The 20,407-nt window shown below is 43.2% G+C and overlaps 1 protein-coding gene across 2 annotated transcripts; it reads left to right on the top strand.

Moving 5' to 3' along the window:
• The first annotated feature begins 93 nt into the window (after positions 1 to 93).
• psmd3 (proteasome 26S subunit, non-ATPase 3) lies at positions 94 to 19,920 on the top strand. 2 transcript variants are annotated; one of them, XM_033035066.1, is made up of 13 exons: positions 94 to 383; positions 438 to 546; positions 4,630 to 4,820; positions 6,166 to 6,303; positions 8,204 to 8,340; positions 10,140 to 10,330; positions 11,093 to 11,196; positions 11,367 to 11,481; positions 13,448 to 13,567; positions 16,321 to 16,424; positions 17,267 to 17,422; positions 18,002 to 18,052; positions 19,559 to 19,920. In XM_033035066.1, the coding sequence occupies exons 1-13, from the start codon at positions 348 to 350 to the stop codon at positions 19,634 to 19,636; spliced, it is 1,530 nt and encodes a 509-aa protein (XP_032890957.1). In that variant the 5' UTR covers positions 94 to 347; the 3' UTR covers positions 19,637 to 19,920. The 2 variants fall into 2 exon arrangements, with proteins under 2 accessions (XP_032890957.1, XP_032890956.1); XM_033035065.1 differs by having other exon boundaries at positions 100 to 546.
• Positions 19,921 to 20,407: the final 487 nt, after the last annotated feature.

Genomic DNA, 20,407 nt, shown 5'->3' on the forward strand with positions numbered 1-20,407 from the left:
CAAGTAAGTTTCATAGTTCTAACCATAGGTCTTATAGGATCTTTGGTTCTAACTGGGACAGATCTGGGTGACTTGAGTGTGGTGGATCTGCGCTCGATTACGGGGGCTGCGGTGGAGGAGACGCTGACGGCGCCTGGCGTGCAGTGCGGCCTAGTCGGGTGAGGTCTGGTCTGGTCCGTCTGTCTGTGCCCGGGTTTGTGCTCAGTCATCGCGGCCGTGAGGGTGCTGGTCTAGTCGCTGGGTTTGTGCCCAGTCATCGCGGCGGTGTGAGCCGAGCCGAGCCGAGCCGGCAGCCCGAACCAGACCTCTCTCACCCCCACCCACCCACACACCCACACACCGTCCCCATGAAGGACACGACGGGGAAGCACAAGCCCAAGGAGGCGGCGGCGCTGGAGAAGGAGAAGGAGAAGGAGAAGGCCAAGGCCGCCGGCGGAGCCACGGCCCCCGACGTGGAGATGAAGGACGTGTCCGCCGAGCCCGACAGCGAGCCGGCCGAGCCCGTGGAGAAGAGCCAGAAGGAGCTGGACCTGCTCACGCTGGAGGGTGGGTTAGTAACGCTGGGGGGGTAGACGGGCCGAGTGTGGCTCATGGCTGGGCGGGCGGGCAGTACATGGACCGGCCCCCGGGGCAATAAAGTCTGGTTTACACCCAAGATAGGGTCGTACAGCGTGGAAACAGGCCCTTCTCCCCAACTCATCCACACCGACCAACATGTCCCATCTACACTAGTCCCACCTTCCTGCATTTGCTCCATATCCCTCCAAACCTGTACCTGTCTCAATGTTTCTTAAACGTTGTGATAGTCCCAGCCTCAACTACCTCCCCCCCGGCAGCTTGTTCCATACACCCACCACTCTTTGAGTGAAAACGTTACCCCTCAGATTCCTATTTAATTATCTGGAATTACCTGCCTCAGAGGGCGGTGGAGGCAGGTTCTCTGTGTGCTTTTAAGAGAGAGCTCGATAGGGCTCTTAAAAATAGCGGGGTCAGGGCATATGAGGAGTAGGCAGGAAAGGGGTACTGATTGTGGATGATCAGCCATGATCACATTGAATGGCAGTGCAGGCTTAAAGGGCCGAAACCTATGTCCTATCTGGACCTCGATTCCGCTACTTTGGGCAAGAGACTCTGTGCGTCTGCCCGATCTATTTCTCTCATGATTTTATACACAAGAAGAGTCTATAGTCCTTAAATATAGTCTGAAGAAGGGAAGATTGACACAAAAAGCTGGCTTAACTCAGCGGGTCAGGCAGCATATTTGGAGAAATGGCGATGTTTTGGGTTGAGACCCTTCTCCAGACAGAGTCAGGGGGAAAGGGGAACGAGAGATGTAGACGATACTTAGGATAAATAAATGGACACAATGGTCTATTGTTGGCTGTACGGTAGGTGATAACGAGTTATACAGCCAGTGAAACGCAACAGGACAACAGCGAAACAAGTATGACGACAAGAGAGGGGTGGAATGAGGGAATGCAAGGGTTCCTTGAAATTAGAGTAGTCAGCCCTCATACCACTGGGTTGTAAGCTACACAAGCGAAATATGAGGTGCTGCTCCTCCAATTTGCATTTGGTCTCACTGAGAATGGAGGAGGCCTAGGACAGAAAGGTCAGAATGGGAAGGCGAGTTAAAATGCTTAGCAACTGAGAGATTGCCTAGGCCAAGGCAGACTGAGCGAATGTGTTCAGCGAAACGATCGCCCAGTCCCTGCTTGGTCTCGCCGATATATAGGAATCCACACCTCCAGAGATGCTGCATGACCCGATGAGTTAATCCAGCATTTTGTACACATAGTTCTGGAGGAACTCAGCTGGTCAGACCAAAGATCTTAGAGCACTCTGGTCAGATCTTTGGGTCAGACTGAAGCTGGAACTGGTCAGACTGGACCTGCTGAGTTCCTCCAGACCTTTGTGCTATGCTTGTTGTTTATTGGAATGTTTCTTGACCAAAAAGTGAAAGTTGCACAAAATGAAAGTAATCATTTTTGCAACAAATCCTATGGCCTTGCCCATTTGACAACTCTCTGTGATTTTTGTATAGTGGTGAATATAACGATTTTAAAATTTCATCCTTGGGATTTGATGTTGCTGCTTGTATTGCCCTGTGTTAGTGAGTGAAGGTAAATAGTTATCCATCCAAATTATATCATTTCCTTTCAGATGTGAGTGGTAGATCCTATTTCAAAATATTTTTCTATTACCTCCCCTAACTTAACTTAATATTTAGCAAGCAACCAAATAGCACGCAGCGAAAGCTTTTCATTGTGTCTCAGTACACGTGACAATAAACTACACTGACTAATTAGTTGAATAGAAACTCTTTGGTGTGGAGGAAATGATCATCAAAATACATATATACAATTTATATATGAGAACAAGATTCCAGTACTTGCAATCCATAATCAAATAAGAGAATGTTCACCTGGTTTAATAATGGAGATATTAAGAAGATTGATTGAAACCTTCATCATCATGCTGTGTTCTAAGGATTTCTAGAGGCAGAGATGTAAGGTGGGGGAAAGGGGGATTGAGGGAGGGTCCTAAAGTTAGGTCAGGTTGTTAAATGCACAGACAGCAGTACTGAGAAAGGGCATGGCTTGAGAGGCCAGATTAGGAAGAAAGAGGAATACAACGTCTCCACGGACTCATATCTGGCATCACCATGACGTGTGTCATTCAGTCTCCACCCTGTCACATGCATTCTCTATGTTCTCACTCACTGTTCTCTGCAAATTTAAAGTTTATCAACCTGAAATGTTTATTCTGCTTCTGTCCTTCGAAGCTGCTCGATGCTTCAGTATTTTCCATTTTTATTTCAGATTTCCTGCATTAGCAGTTTGTTGTTTTTCAGGAAGAAATGGGTTGGTTACTGGAGATGGTCCAATAGTTGGAAGCAATTACAGGGTTTGGGGAGGTGCAAGGGCACAAAGGATTTTACACCCGAGGATGATCTTCGGCACAGAGCAATGACGGTGAAATCACAAGGCAGTGACATTTAATTTCCTGTGAATTTTGGAAAACAAAGATCCTGAATGCTAGGGATGGTGTACAATTCTGGTCGCCAAATTAATGGAAAGATGTCAACAAAATAGTGAGAGTACAGAGGAGATTTACTAGAATGTTGCGTGGGTTTCAGCACCTAAAGTTACAGAGAAAGGTTGAACAAGATAGGTCTTTATTCTTTGGAGTGCAGCAGGTTGAGGGGGGGGACTTGATAGAGGTCTTTAAAATTATGAGAGGGATAGACAGAGTTGACGTGGATAAGCTTTTTCCATTGAGAGTAGGGAAGATTCAAACAAGAGGACATGACTTGAGAATTAAGGGACAAAAGTTTAGGGGCAACATGAGGGGGAACTTCTTTACTCAGAGAGTGGTAGCTGTGTGGAATGAGCTTCCAGTGGAAGTGGTGAAGGCAGGTTCATTTTTATCATTTAAAAATAAATTGGATAGGTATATGGAAGGGAAAGGAATGGATGATTATGGTCTGAGTGCAGGTAGATGGGACTAGGTGAGAGTAAGTGTTCGGCACGGACTAGAAGGGCCGAGATGGCCTGCTTCATGCTGTAATTGTTATATGGTTATATGTTTTGGAATTCAAATACCTGTATAAGTGGTTAGGCTGGATTCTAAATACTAGAAGACTTAAACCCTCCCAGTAAGTACCGTGATAATCTGTTCACCGTGCGGACTACAATGATTCAAGAAGGCAGCTTGTTGCCACCTTCTGTGGAGTAACGTAGGAAAAGCAAAAATTGCACACCTTACTGGCAATAACTCTGCTCCATAAATGAGCCTCTTCGTTCTTATTTCTGTTAGTATTTATTGCATATTTTGTGAAGAGTGCCTCCGTAGTTCTCTCCCTCTCTTACACAAAGCATACAGGGCCATTCCAGGTTTCAGGCTTTTGATCTGCCTCCAGATTGGTTTGTGTCATTTTTATTCCTAAATTAGGTTTCTGAATGAATAAGTTTATTGGCCAAGTATGTACACATACAAGGAATTTACCTTGGTGCTCCGGTCGCAAGTAACAACTGTAACCTCTTTTATTACAAGGGAAGATTAAAAAGTGTATGAATTTGCATTACAAATCTCTCCTATTAAACTGATTATCTTACTAGGGGTGTAATCGGTTAGAGTTTTTCGAAATTATTAAGGAGTAAAGGAAAGTGAAGAACTCCAGAGAATAATGACTTCTGGATGAGGCAGTGATTTTGAAAATGCACTCCAGGGCAAAGTCCACATTTGCAGGAGTGGAGATGGAGAGAGACTTGCAGTGGGGTTTTGGGTGTCTTGTATGCTACGATGCCACATACTGAATAGTTTATGATATTGCTCTTGATGTGTTTTTTTTACACATGATGTTTTACACTTGAAGTCCAAGAGTCAAAAGTGTTTTATTGCCATATGTCTCAAAACGGAACCATGTAATTCTTGCAGCAGCATAACAGATAGGTAAACAAATTATTACGAGATTTGACATTTTTGTACGGTTCTGTCCTGAGATGTACACAGAGTGTGTGAGATGTTCTCAAAAATGTTAGAGATGCCACACAATAAAATGGTAGAGAACTGATATCATTCTCGGTGGTTTAACTTTGATCATCTTAAGACCATTTCCTTTTTCAGATATCAGAGAGCACGTGAAGCAGATTGAGAAAGCCGTGTCCAGTAAAGAGCCACGCTTTGTGCTGCGGGTCCTGCGTGCACTTCCTTCAACCTGCCGCAAATTGAACCCCACCGTCCTTTACAAGGCCATCAATGGCTTCTTTGTGTCCAACACTTCGACGCGAGATCTCCTGCTGGCTTTCCTCGAGGAGGTTAGTGTGGATAATAAATATTATATTAGACCGAATTCATGTGAATCCAAGGAAAATATTCAGTTGAATGAGAAACTTAATCAGGGATCCAGTTGTAAGAATATCTGAGGTTGACAAAAATGCTGGAGAAACTCAGCGGGCGAGGCAGCATCTATGGAGCGAAGGAATAGGTGATGTTTTGGGTCGAGACCCTTCTTCAGACTTCTAATAGGAGAGATTTTTAAGGCAAATTTATACACTTCTTAAACCAGTTGTAAGAATATCTGAAATAGATTCAGTATTAAACCCTTGTGCCCATTGAGCTTATTCTGCTATTCATGGCTGTAGGCATTACAGTAACTCAGCTCAAGCTAAAATGTGATTTCAGAATACTGAGTTTAATATAAATGAATGAAACAACTTTAGGATTGAGCTTTTTAAATATTCGACATGGATTAACTAATCAATTTATTGAATAAAAGAAGATTTCAGTATGGGAGTAAAGAGGTTCTTCTGCAGTTGTATAGAGCTCTGGTAAGACCACATCTGGGTTATTGTGTACAGTTTGGGTCTCCTCATTTGAGGAAGGACATCCTTGTGATTGGGGCAGTGCAGCGTAGGTTCACGAGATTGATCCCTGGGATGGCGGGACTGTCATATGAGGAAAGATTGAAAAGACTAGGCTTGTATTCACTGGAGTTTAGAAGGATGAGGGGGTATCTTATAGAAACATATAAAATTATAAAAGGACTGGACAAGCTAGATGCAGGAAAAATGTTCCCAATGTTGGGCGAGTCCAGAACCAGCGGCCACAGTCTTAGAATAAAGGGGAGGCCATTTAAGACTGAGGTGAGAAAAAATGTTTTCACCCAGAGAGTTGTGAATTTGTGGAATTCCCTGCCACAGAGGGCAGTGGAGGCCAAATCACTGGATGGATTTAAGAGAGAGTTAGATAGAGCTCTAGGGGCTAGTGGAATCAAGGGATAAGGGGAGAAGGCAGGCACGGGTTATTGATTGGGGCTGATCAGCCATGATCACAATGAATGACGGTGCTGGCTCGAAGGGCCAAATGGCCTCCTCCTGCACCTATTTTCTATGTTTCTAAACCTGAAAGCAAGTAAATTTTCTGAATTATTTTGCCCTTTCCAACCATTGTGGATTGTTCTCTGGTAGATTGTCCTCACATGATTGTGATAAGTTGCAGGTTGTTGGGTTTGCCTACATGTCCTTTTGTTATAGAGGCGAGAAAAGCAGTCCTGCACATTACCTTAGAACTAGAGGAGTTTTTGGAGAGTTATATAATCTATGTGATTCAACTAAATTAAAATAGCTGTGCTGAATGTTTTTAAATATTGTTCCATTTCAGCCAATGGACACCGAAGGAGATGTGCAGTTTCGTCCTCGAACTGGAAAGGCAGCCTCAGTACCTCTGCTGCCTGAGGCAGATGCTTATCTGCAGCTTTTACTCATCATTTACTTGACAAACAACAAAAGATACACTGATGTAAGTGGATTCAATTGGAAAGATGCTTAATAGAAACATTTCAGCTGTAAACCTTCACAAAAGCAGTAAATTAAGTGTTATCTACATATAAAACACTTACATTTAATATTTTTTTTTATTACTTTAAAAAAAAAAAGAAAGCACTTTTGTTTATCTGGCATTTTTCACATCCTCCAGATTTGCCACGTGTCGTCATAGCAATTGCATTCGAAATGCACCTTTTCTGTGTCGGAAAATGTGAAAGGCATTTAGTGCGTGACCATCTCTAAAACATCAATGCAGTGAACAACTGGACAGTGCGTTTTTTGGCATTGATTGAGGAACATATGTTGGGCAGGCCACTGTCTCATGGTGTACCAAGCATTAGTGATCTCTGCCCTTCTGTAAGCTTCTAAGACCGGACTTTATACAACAGGGACTTCCAGGCTCTGTAAAAATACCACCGATGTTGTCTCTGGAAGATCATCTAAATCCACAATTACGATAAGCAAACTAATATCAGCATAGGCTTGGCGATCGCTTCGCACAACACCTCCACTCAGTTCACAATAACCAACCTGATCTCCCAGTGGCTCAGCACTTCAACTCCCCCTCCCATTCCAAATCTGACCTTTCTGTCCTGGGCCTCTTCCATGGCCAGAGTGAGGCCCACCGCAAATTGGAGGAACAGCACCTCATATTTTGCTTGAGTAGTTTACATCCCAGCAGTATGAACATTGGCTTCTCCAATTTCAGGTAGTCCTTGCTTTCTCCCTCCTTCCCCTCCCATTCCCAGCTCTCCCACAGCCTACTGTCTCAGCTTCTTCCTTTCTTTTTCCCGCCCCACAGCAATGGCGGCCAGATCTCCCACAATGCAAAGGGAGGGAGAAAGCTGACCAGTTGCCATGGCAGTGCGCATGTGCAGGGCGGCACATGCGCACAACCACAGCCGATCATGTGCTGGCCGAGGTTGTGCGCATGTGCAGGGGGAGGATGTGCAGGCCGTGGCAGTGCACATGTGCAAGGTGGCTGGCTGTGCCGGCGGATGAGGAGCAGGTGGAGAGCGGGGATCCGGCAGCCCGGATACGGATGGCGGGCAGAGAGGGAGAGATAGAGAGGGGGGCCCGCTCAGAGTTGAACGATAGGTGTCCCAGGTGCTTGCCAAGCCAGGCAAAATGGCACTGCTTTTAGGTTGCCCGGCGGGACTTTAGGTTGCCATTGACACCCGGGCAACCGTTAATTTCGAGCCCTGACACTATCTGATCTGATCGGATAGCACCCATTTTTTGGTACTTGTGACAGGAATAAACCTAACCCTAATTTTGATGGAAAATTCTCCTGTTAAGTGTGCTGGTATTATAACAATGTTGACATTGCTAGGTGCAATTGTAAGATATTATCACCTTGCCGCCATACGTACACAGGTACAATAGGATGTGTGTAGAGAAAATTAAAGTGCAAAATATAGTTGTAACTCAGCGTGTAACATGACAGTTGCCAATGCTTGCAATGAGCTAGGTTAAAAATTAACATTGAACCTGTGTAAAGCGTCATTAGTTCAGGCGACAGAAAGCACCGCAAAAGTTGAAAACTAGAGATGCATAAGTAACAGAAATTGGAAATTCCAGAATTCGCAGTCAACTTCAGCTAGGAAATGTAGAAACAAGGAACTGCAGATGATTGTTTACAAGAATAGACACAAAGTGCTGAGGTAACTAAGAGGATTATGCAACACCTCTGAACAACATGGTTAGGTGAAGTTTTGGGACGGGATCTTTCTTCATGCCCGAAACATCACCGATTTCAACCAGGAAATCCATCTTGGTTGTGGATTCTCATGACTTGATTGTTCACCCTCACACTGGTGATACTGGAAGGCTGGAGTAACAATGGAAGTTGGCATTTTGTGTTTCTATTGCAGGCACAGAAATCCTCTGATGATCTGATGCAAAAGATTGCAGCTCAGAACCGCCGCGCTCTTGACTTGGTTGCAGCAAAATGCTATTACTACCATGCTCGTGTCTATGAATTTCTAAACAAACTTGATGCAGTAAGAAGGTGAGGGATATTTTTCACTTAGGATCCCTGAGCAAAAGTAAAGACTTGCTGAAATTACAGTTCAGAATATTATAATGACGCAAGGATGTTTTGGGGATAGAAACATTTAGATCATTCCATGAACAGAATGCATTTGTATGTGTGCTGTGTTTGCTGATCTGGTACTCATAAGTTCATAGGTTATAGGAGCAAAATTAGACTATTCGGACCATCAAGTGCCATTCAATGCCATTCAATCGTGGCTGATCTATCTTTTCCTCTTAACCACATTCTCTTACCTTCTTCCCTTAACCCTGACACCTTTAATCAGGAATATGTCAATCTATGCCTTTAAAATACCTAATGGCTTGGCCTCCACAGCCATCTGTGGCACTGGGAATGCTACAGCTGAGCTCAAGTCACAGATAAAGAAATAAAAATTGGACAGTCATACTCTAAAATGGTGTCTGCTGTATGGTTGTGAAATGCCATTTGACCCATTGAACCTCACAATAACCATCTTTTAATTAGGACTCATGAAGATCAATGATTCTGAAGCATGACATGTTTTCCAAATATTATCACCCTATGTAAATGTATTGGCAGTGTTGCAAAGATGGACTGGCCTGGTGTTGGATTAATTGTGGGATTTTAAAAACTTAATCTGAATCAAACCAAATATCCTGAAACACGAGAATGCGTTTTGGCCGAGGAAGATGGGTGCCAAAAGTGTGACATGCATTGGGGCTGCAAATACAGATTATTGGAAAGGTATTTACAGACTAAAATGCTTTGGAATAATTAAATGGGATTGCTGTCAAAATTGGCCTCCGTTACAGAATTCTAGGAGCCTGTTAAATAATTGATTTGACTTTTGTAGCCTTTGGACAGTATGCATTTCAAGATGCAAGATCCATTTTGTGAGAAGTAACTTCTGATATTCCACTCCCCTGCTTCTACCACTGATTGTACATTGGAGCCAATTATTACAGGTTCACAAATCAGTGCAATGTTTTTGTTTCACTCTCTCCAACTCTTCCATTAATATTCGCACATCTTGTGTCTCTTAGCCTCTGAGACATTAACAGACAAGACATTAATAATCAAGACTTGTAATTGTATTCTATCTAAGCCTCATATCTTCCCCAATAATTAAACTAGCAGAACCCATAATATCGCAATGATGGATTAAATCTTTGACGCGCTATTTCTGTCAACCTTTGATGTTGCCAGGACTTGAGGGCCTGAGCTATCGAGAGAGGTTGGGCTAGGCTAGGACTTTATCCCTTGGAGCGCCAGAGGATGTATAATATCATGAGGGGAATAGATATGGTAGATGCAGTCTTTTACCAGAGTAGGGGAATCAAGAACCAGAGAACATAGGTTTAAGGTGAATGGCGGTGGGGAGGGGGGAGATCTAATAAGAACCTGAGAGACATCTTTTGTAAACACAGGATGGTGGGAATATGGAATATGCCAGACGAGGTAGTTAAAACAGTCACTACAAGATTTAAAAGACGTTTGGTCAGATACATGGATAGGAAAGGTTTAGAGAGATATGGGCCTAGTGTAGACGGGGCATCTTGGTCAACAGGAGGAAGTCGGGCCGAGGGACCTGTTCCCATGCTCTATGACTCTTATGTTTTGGAAGTGAATGGTAACAATGGATGCTAATGTTAGTATAAATTGGTGCCTTATGAGGAAGGTTAAAAAGGACAAGAAAATGCTGAAAGTTGCTGTGATAGATAGGGAGGCAAGCATCTTTACTGTGGCCCTCAATGTGATTTTGTAAACTTGCAAGTAACCTGCCTGTTTTTCAGCTTCCTACACTCACGTTTGAGGACAGCCACCCTACGCCATGATCATGACGGACAAGCCACTTTGCTGAACCTGTTGCTGAGAAACTACCTGGTGTACAATCTGTACGATCAAGCTGAGAAGCTCGTCTCTAAATCCATTTTCCCGGAACTAGCTAATAACAATGAGTGGGCGAGATACCTTTATTACACTGGTGAGACTCAGTCCAATCTTGCAGTGTGACGTACATTCTGAACAGCTATGACTCGATAAAATAAAACCATTGTAAAGACGGGAGAGAGAACTGGTATTGTGAAGAGCTGGTTCATTAAATTCCCAGTCACGACACAGCACAGATAACCCTTTTCCTTTTTGTGTATGACTCATGGTCTTTGAAACACTACCAATAAAAACTTCAATTTACCCGGTTATCCGAGACCGCATTGCGGGTGAATAATCCTGCAGCAGTTTTGTGCGTTACACTGTGACAAAGATGTTGGCGGATCCAACAAATTAAATTAGTAAGTTAATTAGTTACTTGTAGATACAAGCAACTGCAGATGCAGGTTTAAAAAAAAAGATTTTTTTAAGTGCTGGAGTAACTCCGTATATTGTGAAGTAAACGTGGCAGAGCTTATGTACTATCTAGGTAAGGTCTACTAAATGATTTTACCGGGTTGTGTGCAAAGCAAAGCATTTCACTGTACCCAGATGCATGTGACAATAAAGTATAATTGGATCTCTAGAGAACGTAGGTAGGTGACATTTCTGGTCCCAACCCGAAACATTACATATCCACATTCTCCAGAGACGCTGCCTGAGTTACTCCAGCACTTTGTGTCTTTTTTAATTAGTTACTTGTTGCTTTAAAATGCTGGCGATGCTGAGTTAGCACATGCTGATTTGAATAGTATTGATATTTCAAGGTATAGTTGCGAATTTTGTTTTCAGAAGCTATCACATTTATTGCTTTCAGGTCGTATTAAAGCAATTCAGTTGGAATATTCGGAGGCAAGGAGAACACTGACCAATGCTCTACGAAAGGCACCGCAGCACACTGCAGTTGGCTTCAAACAGACAGTGAGTTAAGCTTTTCAGTTTCTATAGCCTTGTCTGATTTTTTTTTAATTACTATCATTTTTAAGTATTATATGCTTTTCCCTTAAATACTGTTAATCTTAACTAATGAAGTGGCTCCGTAAATGTCATGACAGAAATAATGTTGTGAGGAATGTGTATTTCATTACCAGGTTCATAAGTTGCTGATTGTTGTGGAGTTACTTTTGGGTGAGATCCCGGACAGGCTGCAGTTCCGACAACCGTCTCTCAAGAGGTCCCTGATGCCATACTTCCTGCTGACTCAGGGTCAGTACGAGGCCGCCAAACGCAAACATTTTACGATTCAAAGCAGATTTCAGATTATTTTTTTTTCCCTTTGGAAACCAGTCACCCTAAAACATTGTCATGAACTAGAGGCTGGTGCAGTATGTCTTTTCTTCATTACATGTCACCTTTGTGCAAAGCAAGTCATCAAGCTGGAGTGAATTGTTTTACACCATTCCACTGCCACAACCCCATCTCAAACCAATCCTAACCACAGTGCACTGTAAGAAGGCCAAGTTATTCCAGATAACAGTGGTTAATTCACAAAACAATGATGTGGAATTAAGTGTTAAATTAGCGACTACCAGATTGTTTTCTGTTTATCTTTGTTGCCTTCATAAATAGTTACTGTGTCATGTAAAACAGTTCCAGTTCGTGTTAACATTTAACTTGTTTAACTTACAAGATTATATTGATTTTGGACCTGTGGACTGAAGTATGGACTGAAGTTTATTTCCACCTCTGTGCATGACTAGCAACAGAGAATTTGGCTATTGAAAGAACTGTGGCTTTTCCTTGTCTTAACCCCACTGATTTGAAAAGTCAGTGGTTTCGAACAAGAAAGCTCAGACAGAGGCCCACTAAAATTTTCCTGCAACAATTTGTGCCTTGCCATACTGGAAAGACAATGCCAAATGGGGATGCTTGGTCTCCTGCTATTTCGCAGAGGTGAGGAAGTGAGTTGTGGATGGGATCGTGTATGGGGGTTTGTTGGGCAGATGGTCGGTGAGAGGGAGGCAAGATAGATAATTGGGTGAGCTAGGACAGTGCAGATAATCAACAACATTGAATAGTTAGAGTAGGCACCTACCCATCTGGAGGGTATTGAAATCTATTTGAATTGAGGCAGTGGTCCAGATAAAATGGAGCCCTTTATTCCTGAAGTAGCTCTCAACCCTATCGATAATCAAGCTCTCAGCCACTTTTGGTGTTCTTGTGATCCTCGTAGGCACTGTAGAGTTTTCTGCAATGTCCTGTGAGCACTGCACTCAATTTGGCCTTGTTGCTAGTCTGAATAGTCTGCAGTTTGGAGCACGTTGTGTGCACAGAGAAGCTGGCAGCATTTTCAGTGTCTGCTCTAGAGGTCCATCACTTCAAGCCCTAAAGCTTGAGAACCCTTAGACTGGAGACTGTGTGAGAATAGTCTGATCGATGAAATGAACTCCTTGTATGTTTGGAATTTCCTATCGTATTTCCTTCGCTCCATAGATGCTGCTGCACCCGCTGAGTTCCTCCAGCAATTTTGTGTACCTTCCTTGTATGTTTGGCCAGGATATCACAAAGATGGATCTGGAGTACAGTGCAATGTGCACTGTTGGAAATAGGCCTTTTAGTACTGCTAACTTAACAGATAATAAATTCTACATCAGATGACAAACACTCAGTGCCTTCAGCTGCTTGACATGTATGTTGTGCAGATATATAACACGGATTTAAACTTTGTATTGTTAACACTGAGGCTCAGTGGCACTCGGCAGTAATCCCAACAAACAACAAGCTGGGACATGCCAAAGAAGTTTTAATTTGCCTTTTACAAGTAGCAGTAGGTCTCAAAAGCAAATTTAATGCCAAATTTAATGTGTTCCAAAGTTTCGATCTTGGAAACTCAAGTAACTGAATTATATGATTGCAGTGACTGCCAATAATTTTAATTTGTTTTAATCTGGACCTAATTAAGATTGTTATTTGTTGCTCCACATTGTATCGGTAAAATAGGTTGCTGCTCATTATGCTGCAGTGTTAGATCTCCCCACCCCCCCCCCCCCCTCACCTTACACCTCTATAAGCACCAGATCTGTTCGTTGAGTTTGGCTATTTTTCAGTTAAACAAAACGCACTGTGGAAAAAAAAACCCTTTATTGATTGCCTTTGCTAAGCTGCACTCCAAGTGTTCTCAGTAATAAGTTTCACTCTTCTGTCCTCTGCTCCCACCCCTCTTCCCCTCCAGCCGTGCGCACTGGCAACTTGGCAAAGTTCAACCAGGTTTTGGAGCAGTTTGGAGAGAAGTTTCAGACTGACGGCACCTACACGCTGATCATCCGCCTGCGGCACAATGTGATCAAAACAGGTCGGTGTTCTCGTTCAAATGTTTACCTGCTGCAGCTTCTCGTGTGCCACTCCTAGGTCAGTTTATTCAGCACCAAGTCCTGAGAGCAGCCAGTCATGATGAACTAAGTCGAACTTTGCCCCAAGTTAGGTCATTTTACAATGGACTCATTTTTCTGCTGCTCCTGAACTGGTGGGAATCAAGGCCACACTGAAGACCGTCATGTCTTAAGAGTTCCTCACTTGAGTTCAGGTTTTATATAAAGTGGTGCCGTCCAATATGTATAAATTATGTATTTATCCATTATGTATAACATGGTCAGTCCATGCTGATATTTTAGCCCAAGTTATAGATGAGAATCTATAGTTGACTCCCGATGACCCTGTGAAGGGAACGGGGAAATTAGCCAGTATTCCAGATTTCTGCCTGTCCAGGTGTAATGTAACCCTGTGACATAATACAAATATTACTGCCCACTTGGTCCTTCTACGTAATATTACTAGTCATACAAACCTGAAGAAGGGTCTCGAACTGAAACGTTGCCCATTCCTTCTATCCAGAGATGCTGCCTGCCCCGCTGAAATTTTCCAGCATTTTGTGTCAATCTTTGGTACAAACCCAGACCCTGGTGCACATGAGACCACAGCACAGCTGCTTTAGACTTTAGAGATACAGCACATAGCCAAGCCCTTCGGCCCACCGAGGCCATGCGACCAGCGATCACCCCGTATGCTAACACTGTCCTATGCACTAGGGACAATTTACAATTTTACCGAAGCCAATTAACCTACAAACCTGTACATCTTTGGAGTGTGGAGGAAAAAACAGAGCATCCGGAGCAAAGCACAGGAGAACGAACAAACTCCTTGCAGACTGCACCCGTAGTCACGATCGAACCCTGGGTCTCTGGCGCTGTAAGGCAGCAACTCTACCGCTGCGCCACTGTGCGGCCCTCTGCTTTGTGGGTGTTATATTGCCAATTTGAAGGTGTGAGAAATGGGAGGTTTATTTCAGCAGATGCATATTCAGAGCAGAGTTGAAGGCGTTGATTATTGTACAATCAGTTTTGAAGTGACCTAGTGAAAGAAAACAGCCCCTCTGCTTTACAACAAATAGTTTGTTGGAGTCAATATTTCAATTTTATCAAAACCTTTCACTCAAACAGTATTTGATTATGCAACATCAAAGCATTAATCAGCTTTTATAATGAGGACGCAAGGTATAATTTCACAAGCAAGAGAAGTTGTTTTTATATAATGCTTGTGGGTAGTAATTGACTCGCAGGCTTCTGCTGTATTCATTTTCTTTTTAATTCTGTCATATCAACTTAGCCTTTGCTTTTTTTTGTTCTTACAAGTTGATTTGCCATTTGATTTCTGTTCTCTGCTTGTAATGGTGAGTAACTGCAGGTGTGAAGGGAAGAAAATCAATCTTCTGCTCTTGCCAGAGTCACAGTGACTCATGGGGCTATTGTCCCGGGTGCAGAACATTTGATTTTAATGTGTGCTGGATATTTAATTTAGTTAAGTTATGTTTTCACTTTCTCCATGACGTAAGGACAGAATCAGATTTCCTAGAAATGTGAAGAAGGATAGGCGTTGCTTTTTTTAAAGTTTAGTTTAGAGATACAGCGCGGATATAGGCCCTTCGACCCACCGAGTCCATGCCGACCAGCCATCCCAGCACACTAACACTATCCTACACACACTAAGGACAAGTTACAATTTTACCAATCCAATTGACCAACAAACCTGTACGTCTTTGGAGTCATAGAGTGATACAGTGTAGAAACAGCCTTGCGACTCAACTGCCCACACCAGCCAACAGTCCCATCTACATTAGTCCCACCTGCCTGTGATTGGTCCATATCCCTCCAAACCTGTCCTGTGCTGTCTATAATGGCTTCTTAATCACTGGGATAGTCCTAGCCTCAACAACCTCCTCTGGAAGCTTGTTCCATACACCCACCAACCTTTGTGTGAAAAAGTTACCCCTCAGATTCCTATTCAATCTTTTCCCCTTCACCTTAAACCTATGTCCTCTGGTCCTCGATTCACCTACTCTGGGCAAGAGACTCTGTGCATCTACCCGATCTATTCCTCTCATGATTTTATACACCACAATAACATCACCCCTCATCCTCCTGCGTTCCAATGAATAGAGTCCCAGCCTACTCAACCTCTGCCTATAGCACAGACCCTCTAGCCGTGGCAACATCCTTGTAAATCTTATCTACCCTTTCCAGCTTGACAACATCTTTCCTATAACATGGTGCCCAGAACTGAACACAATACTCTAAATGCAGCTTCACCAACGTCTTATACAACATGATCTCCGAACTGTGGGTGGAAACCGGAGAAAACCCACGCAGGTCACAGGGAGAACGTACAAGCTCCCTGCAGACAGTCAGAACCCGGGTTACCGGCGCTGTAAGGCAGCAACTCTACCGCTGCGCCATCGTGCTGCTCCTATTGCTTTAAAGTATCCAATTAAAAGAAAAAGGGTTGGCATGCATTGGAAAAGCCAGGTTAAGAAGAGCCTCGGAGAGGAAATCAGTAGATCGGAGAGTCGATCCAGGGTGTAGAAGGAGACTTGGAATGGAGCATCTTCTCACCAAACTAATTTCAAAGACACTCTGCTGCAAAGATTCATCCACAAGTCTGTCTCCCTCGCTTTAATGCCAGTTTCTTTTCTTTTTTTTTAAAGCCCTGAAATGTGTAATAGATGAAAAAATATTTGAATCTTGGCCAAGCTTTCTTTTTCCCTCCCTACAGGTGTAAGGATGATTAGTTTATCTTACTCCCGCATCTCCCTCAACGACATAGCACAGAAGCTCCAGCTGGACAGCCCTGAGGATGCTGAGTTTATCGTTGCCAAGGTAATTTGAACAGGGTATAAGTTACAAAAATAGGAAGAAAATAATTCTGGGGTGACCGGTGTCCATTAGTATCTGTGATATCTGTCCATTCATACCTGGTTTGTATGAAGGAACTGCAGATGGTGGTTAAAAGTCAAGATAGACACAAGATGCTGGAGTAACTCAGCGGGACAGGCGGCATCTCTGGAGAGAAAGAATGAAGGAATACATTCATACCTGGTAATACCTGGAAATCTGGTGGAATCTACCCATTAGTGTCTGGTATCTAGTGATATCTGTCCATTCATATCCGCTGATGCCTGGAAGATAAACATAAAATGCTGGAGTAACTCAACGGATCATGCAGCCTCCGGAGAAAAAGGATAGGTGGTGTTTCGGGTCGAGACTTTATCAGACTGAGTCAGGGATGGAGAAACTAGATGCATGGGACGGTCCAGAACAATGCAGGGCCCGCATCAATGACCAGAAAGGTGGAGCCCACAATGGTCTGTTGTTGGCTGGGGACAAGGTGATTACGAAGGAATATAGACGGTGAAATTAGCAAGAGGACTAGGGTGGGGGGAGGGACAGTGAGAGGTGATGTCTGGTATCTGGTGGAATCTATCCATTAGTATCTGGTGATGTCTATTGGAAAGCTGACCATCGATCCAGTTGGGATCGTGCTTAGTTGAAGACCTTGTGTGAGCAATGCTTTATTACCCAGTCACCCCCTCACCTACAGTGGCATCTTAAGAAAGATACTGCTGGCACTCGTAACTATTGCAACAAGGAGGCAGCGTTTTTAGAAGTAAAAGAGATAAAATGGACAAGAAAAATGAATGTTTTTTTTCCTTTTTAACCAGGCCATTCGTGACGGAGTGATCGAGGCCAGTATTAACCACGAGAGAGGATACGTACAATCCAAAGAGACCATCGATATTTATGGCACAAGGGAACCTCAGCTGGCCTTCCACCAGAGAATCTCCTTCTGTCTGGATATCCACAACATGTCTGTCAAAGTACGACAGAAATATCAACATCTATTTTTTTTTCATGAATTGGGTTTTTCAGATGAGGGGAGGGTGGAAATCAGTTTAAGATTAAAATCAATTTCATCAGCTCATTCACTCTGATTAGCTCTATAATTGCAAAGACAGTGCATTATCTGGTATATTCCTTCAACCACAAGTTGTACAAGCACGTGTATATATCTAAGTGCATATTGACATAGGAATCCAAGAGCATTGTGGAAAAGCATCCAAACGATGCAGTTTATAGAGGATAAACACAAAAAGCTGGAGTAACTCAGCGGGACAGGCAGCATCTCTGGAGAGAAGGAATGGGTGACGTTTCGGGTCAAGACCCTTCTTCAAACTCGGATGTATTTTATAGACTCAACTATTAGAGAGCTAGAGGCACCTCTGACAGAGAGCAGCAGGTCTGGGTGGAGGTCAAAGTATGATGCTTCCTTTGCCTCTTGAGGCCACTGGATGTTGCTCATAGCACTCCCATCGCATCAGAATATAAAGGCAATATATAATTTCAAACCTATTATTTTCAACGTTTAGAAATCTCAACTATTCTCTTTTGATCTACAGGCAATGCGATTTCCACCCAAGTCATACAACAAAGACCTGGAATCAGCAGAGGTGAGGAATACATTGAAGAAAATATCACGTCATTATGGGGAAGGTGTTTGAAACTTAAATGGGAGATGAGATAATAGATCATCTGTGGAAAAGGTTGCAACTTGGGTTCCGATAAATCTCACCTTAAAACCTATGTCCTCTGGTTCTTGATTCCATTACTCTGGGTAAAAGACTGCATTCGCTCTTATCTATTCCTCTCATGATCTTAAACACCTCACATCACCCTTCAGCCTCCTACACGTCAAGGAATAAAGTCCCAGCTTGCCTGACCTCTCCCTATAGTTCAGGTACACAAGATCTACTAAAATACTCCTGAGTTCCTCCTTCAGTATGCCCCTCAGTTCCTGAAACTCCTCTCGGGATACACTTGATCCCAGCTGCCGATGCCTGTCCCATGCCTCCTTTTAACTGTCCTCTGCCTCAATTTCTCTCTTCATCCAAGCTTCCTATTTGCCTTGCCTTCAGTTATATGCATGCACTTAACTCTTGTCATCACACTTTTAAAAGTTGTAAACTATAGTCATACAGTGTGGAAACAGGCCCTTCAGCCCAAATTGCCCACACCGACCAACATGTCCCATATACCCTAGTACCACCTGCCTGCATTTGGCCAATATCCTATCCATGTACCTGTCTATAATTGTTTCTTAAACATTGCAATAGTCCCTGCCTCAACTACCTCCTCTGACAGATTATTCCATATACCCACCACCCTTAGTATGAAAAAGTTACCATAGTTCATGAATGATAGGAACAGAATTAGGCCATTCGGCCCATCAAGTCTACTCCGCCATTCAATCATGGCTGATCTATCCCTCTTAACCCCATTCTCTGGCCTTCTCCCCATAACCCCTGACACCCGTACTGATCAAGAATCTATCTAACTCTGCCGTAAAAATATCCATTGACGGTCTCCACAGCCTTCTGTGTCAATACATTCCACAGATTCACCACCCTCTGACTAAAGAAGTTCCTCCTCATCCCCTCGCTAAAGGAATATCCTTTTATTTTGAGGCTATGACTCTCTGGCCCTAGACTCTCCCACTAGTGGAAACTAGTTGCATAGCAATTGTACAGGACTACTGCACTATATAAATATTAACCTATTTATATACGGGACGACAGATGGCACAATGGGCTAAGTGTTCGGCTGGCAACCGGAAGGTAGCCGGTTCGAATCCCGCTTGGAGTGCATACTGTCGTTGTGTCCTTGGGCAAGACACTTCACCCACCTTTGCCTGTGTGTGAATGTGTGTGAGTGATTGGTGGTGGTCGGAGGGGCCGTAGGCGCAGATTGGCAGCCACGCTTCCGTCAGTCTGCCCCAGGGCAGCTGTGGCTACAGAAGTAGCTTACCACCACCGAGTGTGACTGAGGAGTGAATGAATAATGCGATGTAAAGCGCCTTGAGTATTAGAAAGGCGCTATATAAATCCCATCCATTATTATTGTTATTATTGAATGAATTTATGTGTATACAAGGCATGTATTTCTTTAATGTCTTTCAGGAGCGGCGAGAGCGAGAACAGCAAGATCTAGAATTTGCTAAAGAGATGGCAGAGGATGATGATGATGGATTCCCATGATGCGTCGGACGTTAATTCTGAAGCATTTGAAAAACTACAAATAGTAGAGATAAATAAAACCAGAATCGTGACATTAAAGTATGGTGGAAGCCCTTTAATAGACTCAAGTCTGTCAGCATGTTTGAGGTTGAGAGTGTTATACTCTGTCCAGGTTTGACGTATATTTACCTGCTTTTATTTCTCTTCATTCACGGTTGTTTCCCTAGGAATATCTACATTTGTCCATTTATACCTTGTAAACAATTACATGATAAATTTATGGTCAATAAAAGTAATATCACAAACCTATGGGGTTTTTTTTTTAACTTGTGTAAGCTACCAAAACTACAAAAAAGTGAATTCCTGGTTGTTCTCAGTTGACAAATTAATCTAGGTGCCTGAACTGTTGGTCCAAATGCATGTTCAAAGCTCGCCACTGCAACTAGAACACTTTTTAATGACCTTTAATTAAATAAACCTGGAATTAATAAATGAGGATCTGTAATTGTGACCATGAAATTGTCTGATTTGAGAATTAAATTCCTCCTGATTCACTTACGCCTTTTAAGGAAGGATTACCTGAATCTACTTGAGATCACACCTTCCCGAGCCAACAATGGGCTTACCAGGGTTATTAGGTTTAAGAAGGAACTGCAGATGCTGGAAAATCGAAGGTAGACTAAAAGGCTGGAGAAACTCAGCGGGTGCAGCAACATCTATGGAGCGAAGGAAATAGGCAACGAGGGTTATTTGCGGCCGGCACTGATTGTCCTGGTCTTTTCTAGCCTCCAG

The sequence above is a fragment of the Amblyraja radiata genome, chromosome 16, assembly GCF_010909765.2.
Source record: "Amblyraja radiata isolate CabotCenter1 chromosome 16, sAmbRad1.1.pri, whole genome shotgun sequence".
Classification (NCBI taxonomy): domain Eukaryota; kingdom Metazoa; phylum Chordata; class Chondrichthyes; order Rajiformes; family Rajidae; genus Amblyraja; species Amblyraja radiata.

Bases quoted from the DNA above. Each gene is read 5' to 3' on its own strand.
- psmd3 (XM_033035065.1), top strand. From the start codon at position 348: ATGAAGGACACGACGGGGAAGCACAAGCCCAAGGAGGCGGCGGCGCTG. The intron at 547-4,629 runs GTGGGTTAGTAA...TTCCTTTTTCAG, and splicing joins GGACCTGCTCACGCTGGAGG to ATATCAGAGAGCACGTGAAG. The intron at 16,425-17,266 runs GTAATTTGAACA...CTTTTTAACCAG, and splicing joins CTGAGTTTATCGTTGCCAAG to GCCATTCGTGACGGAGTGAT.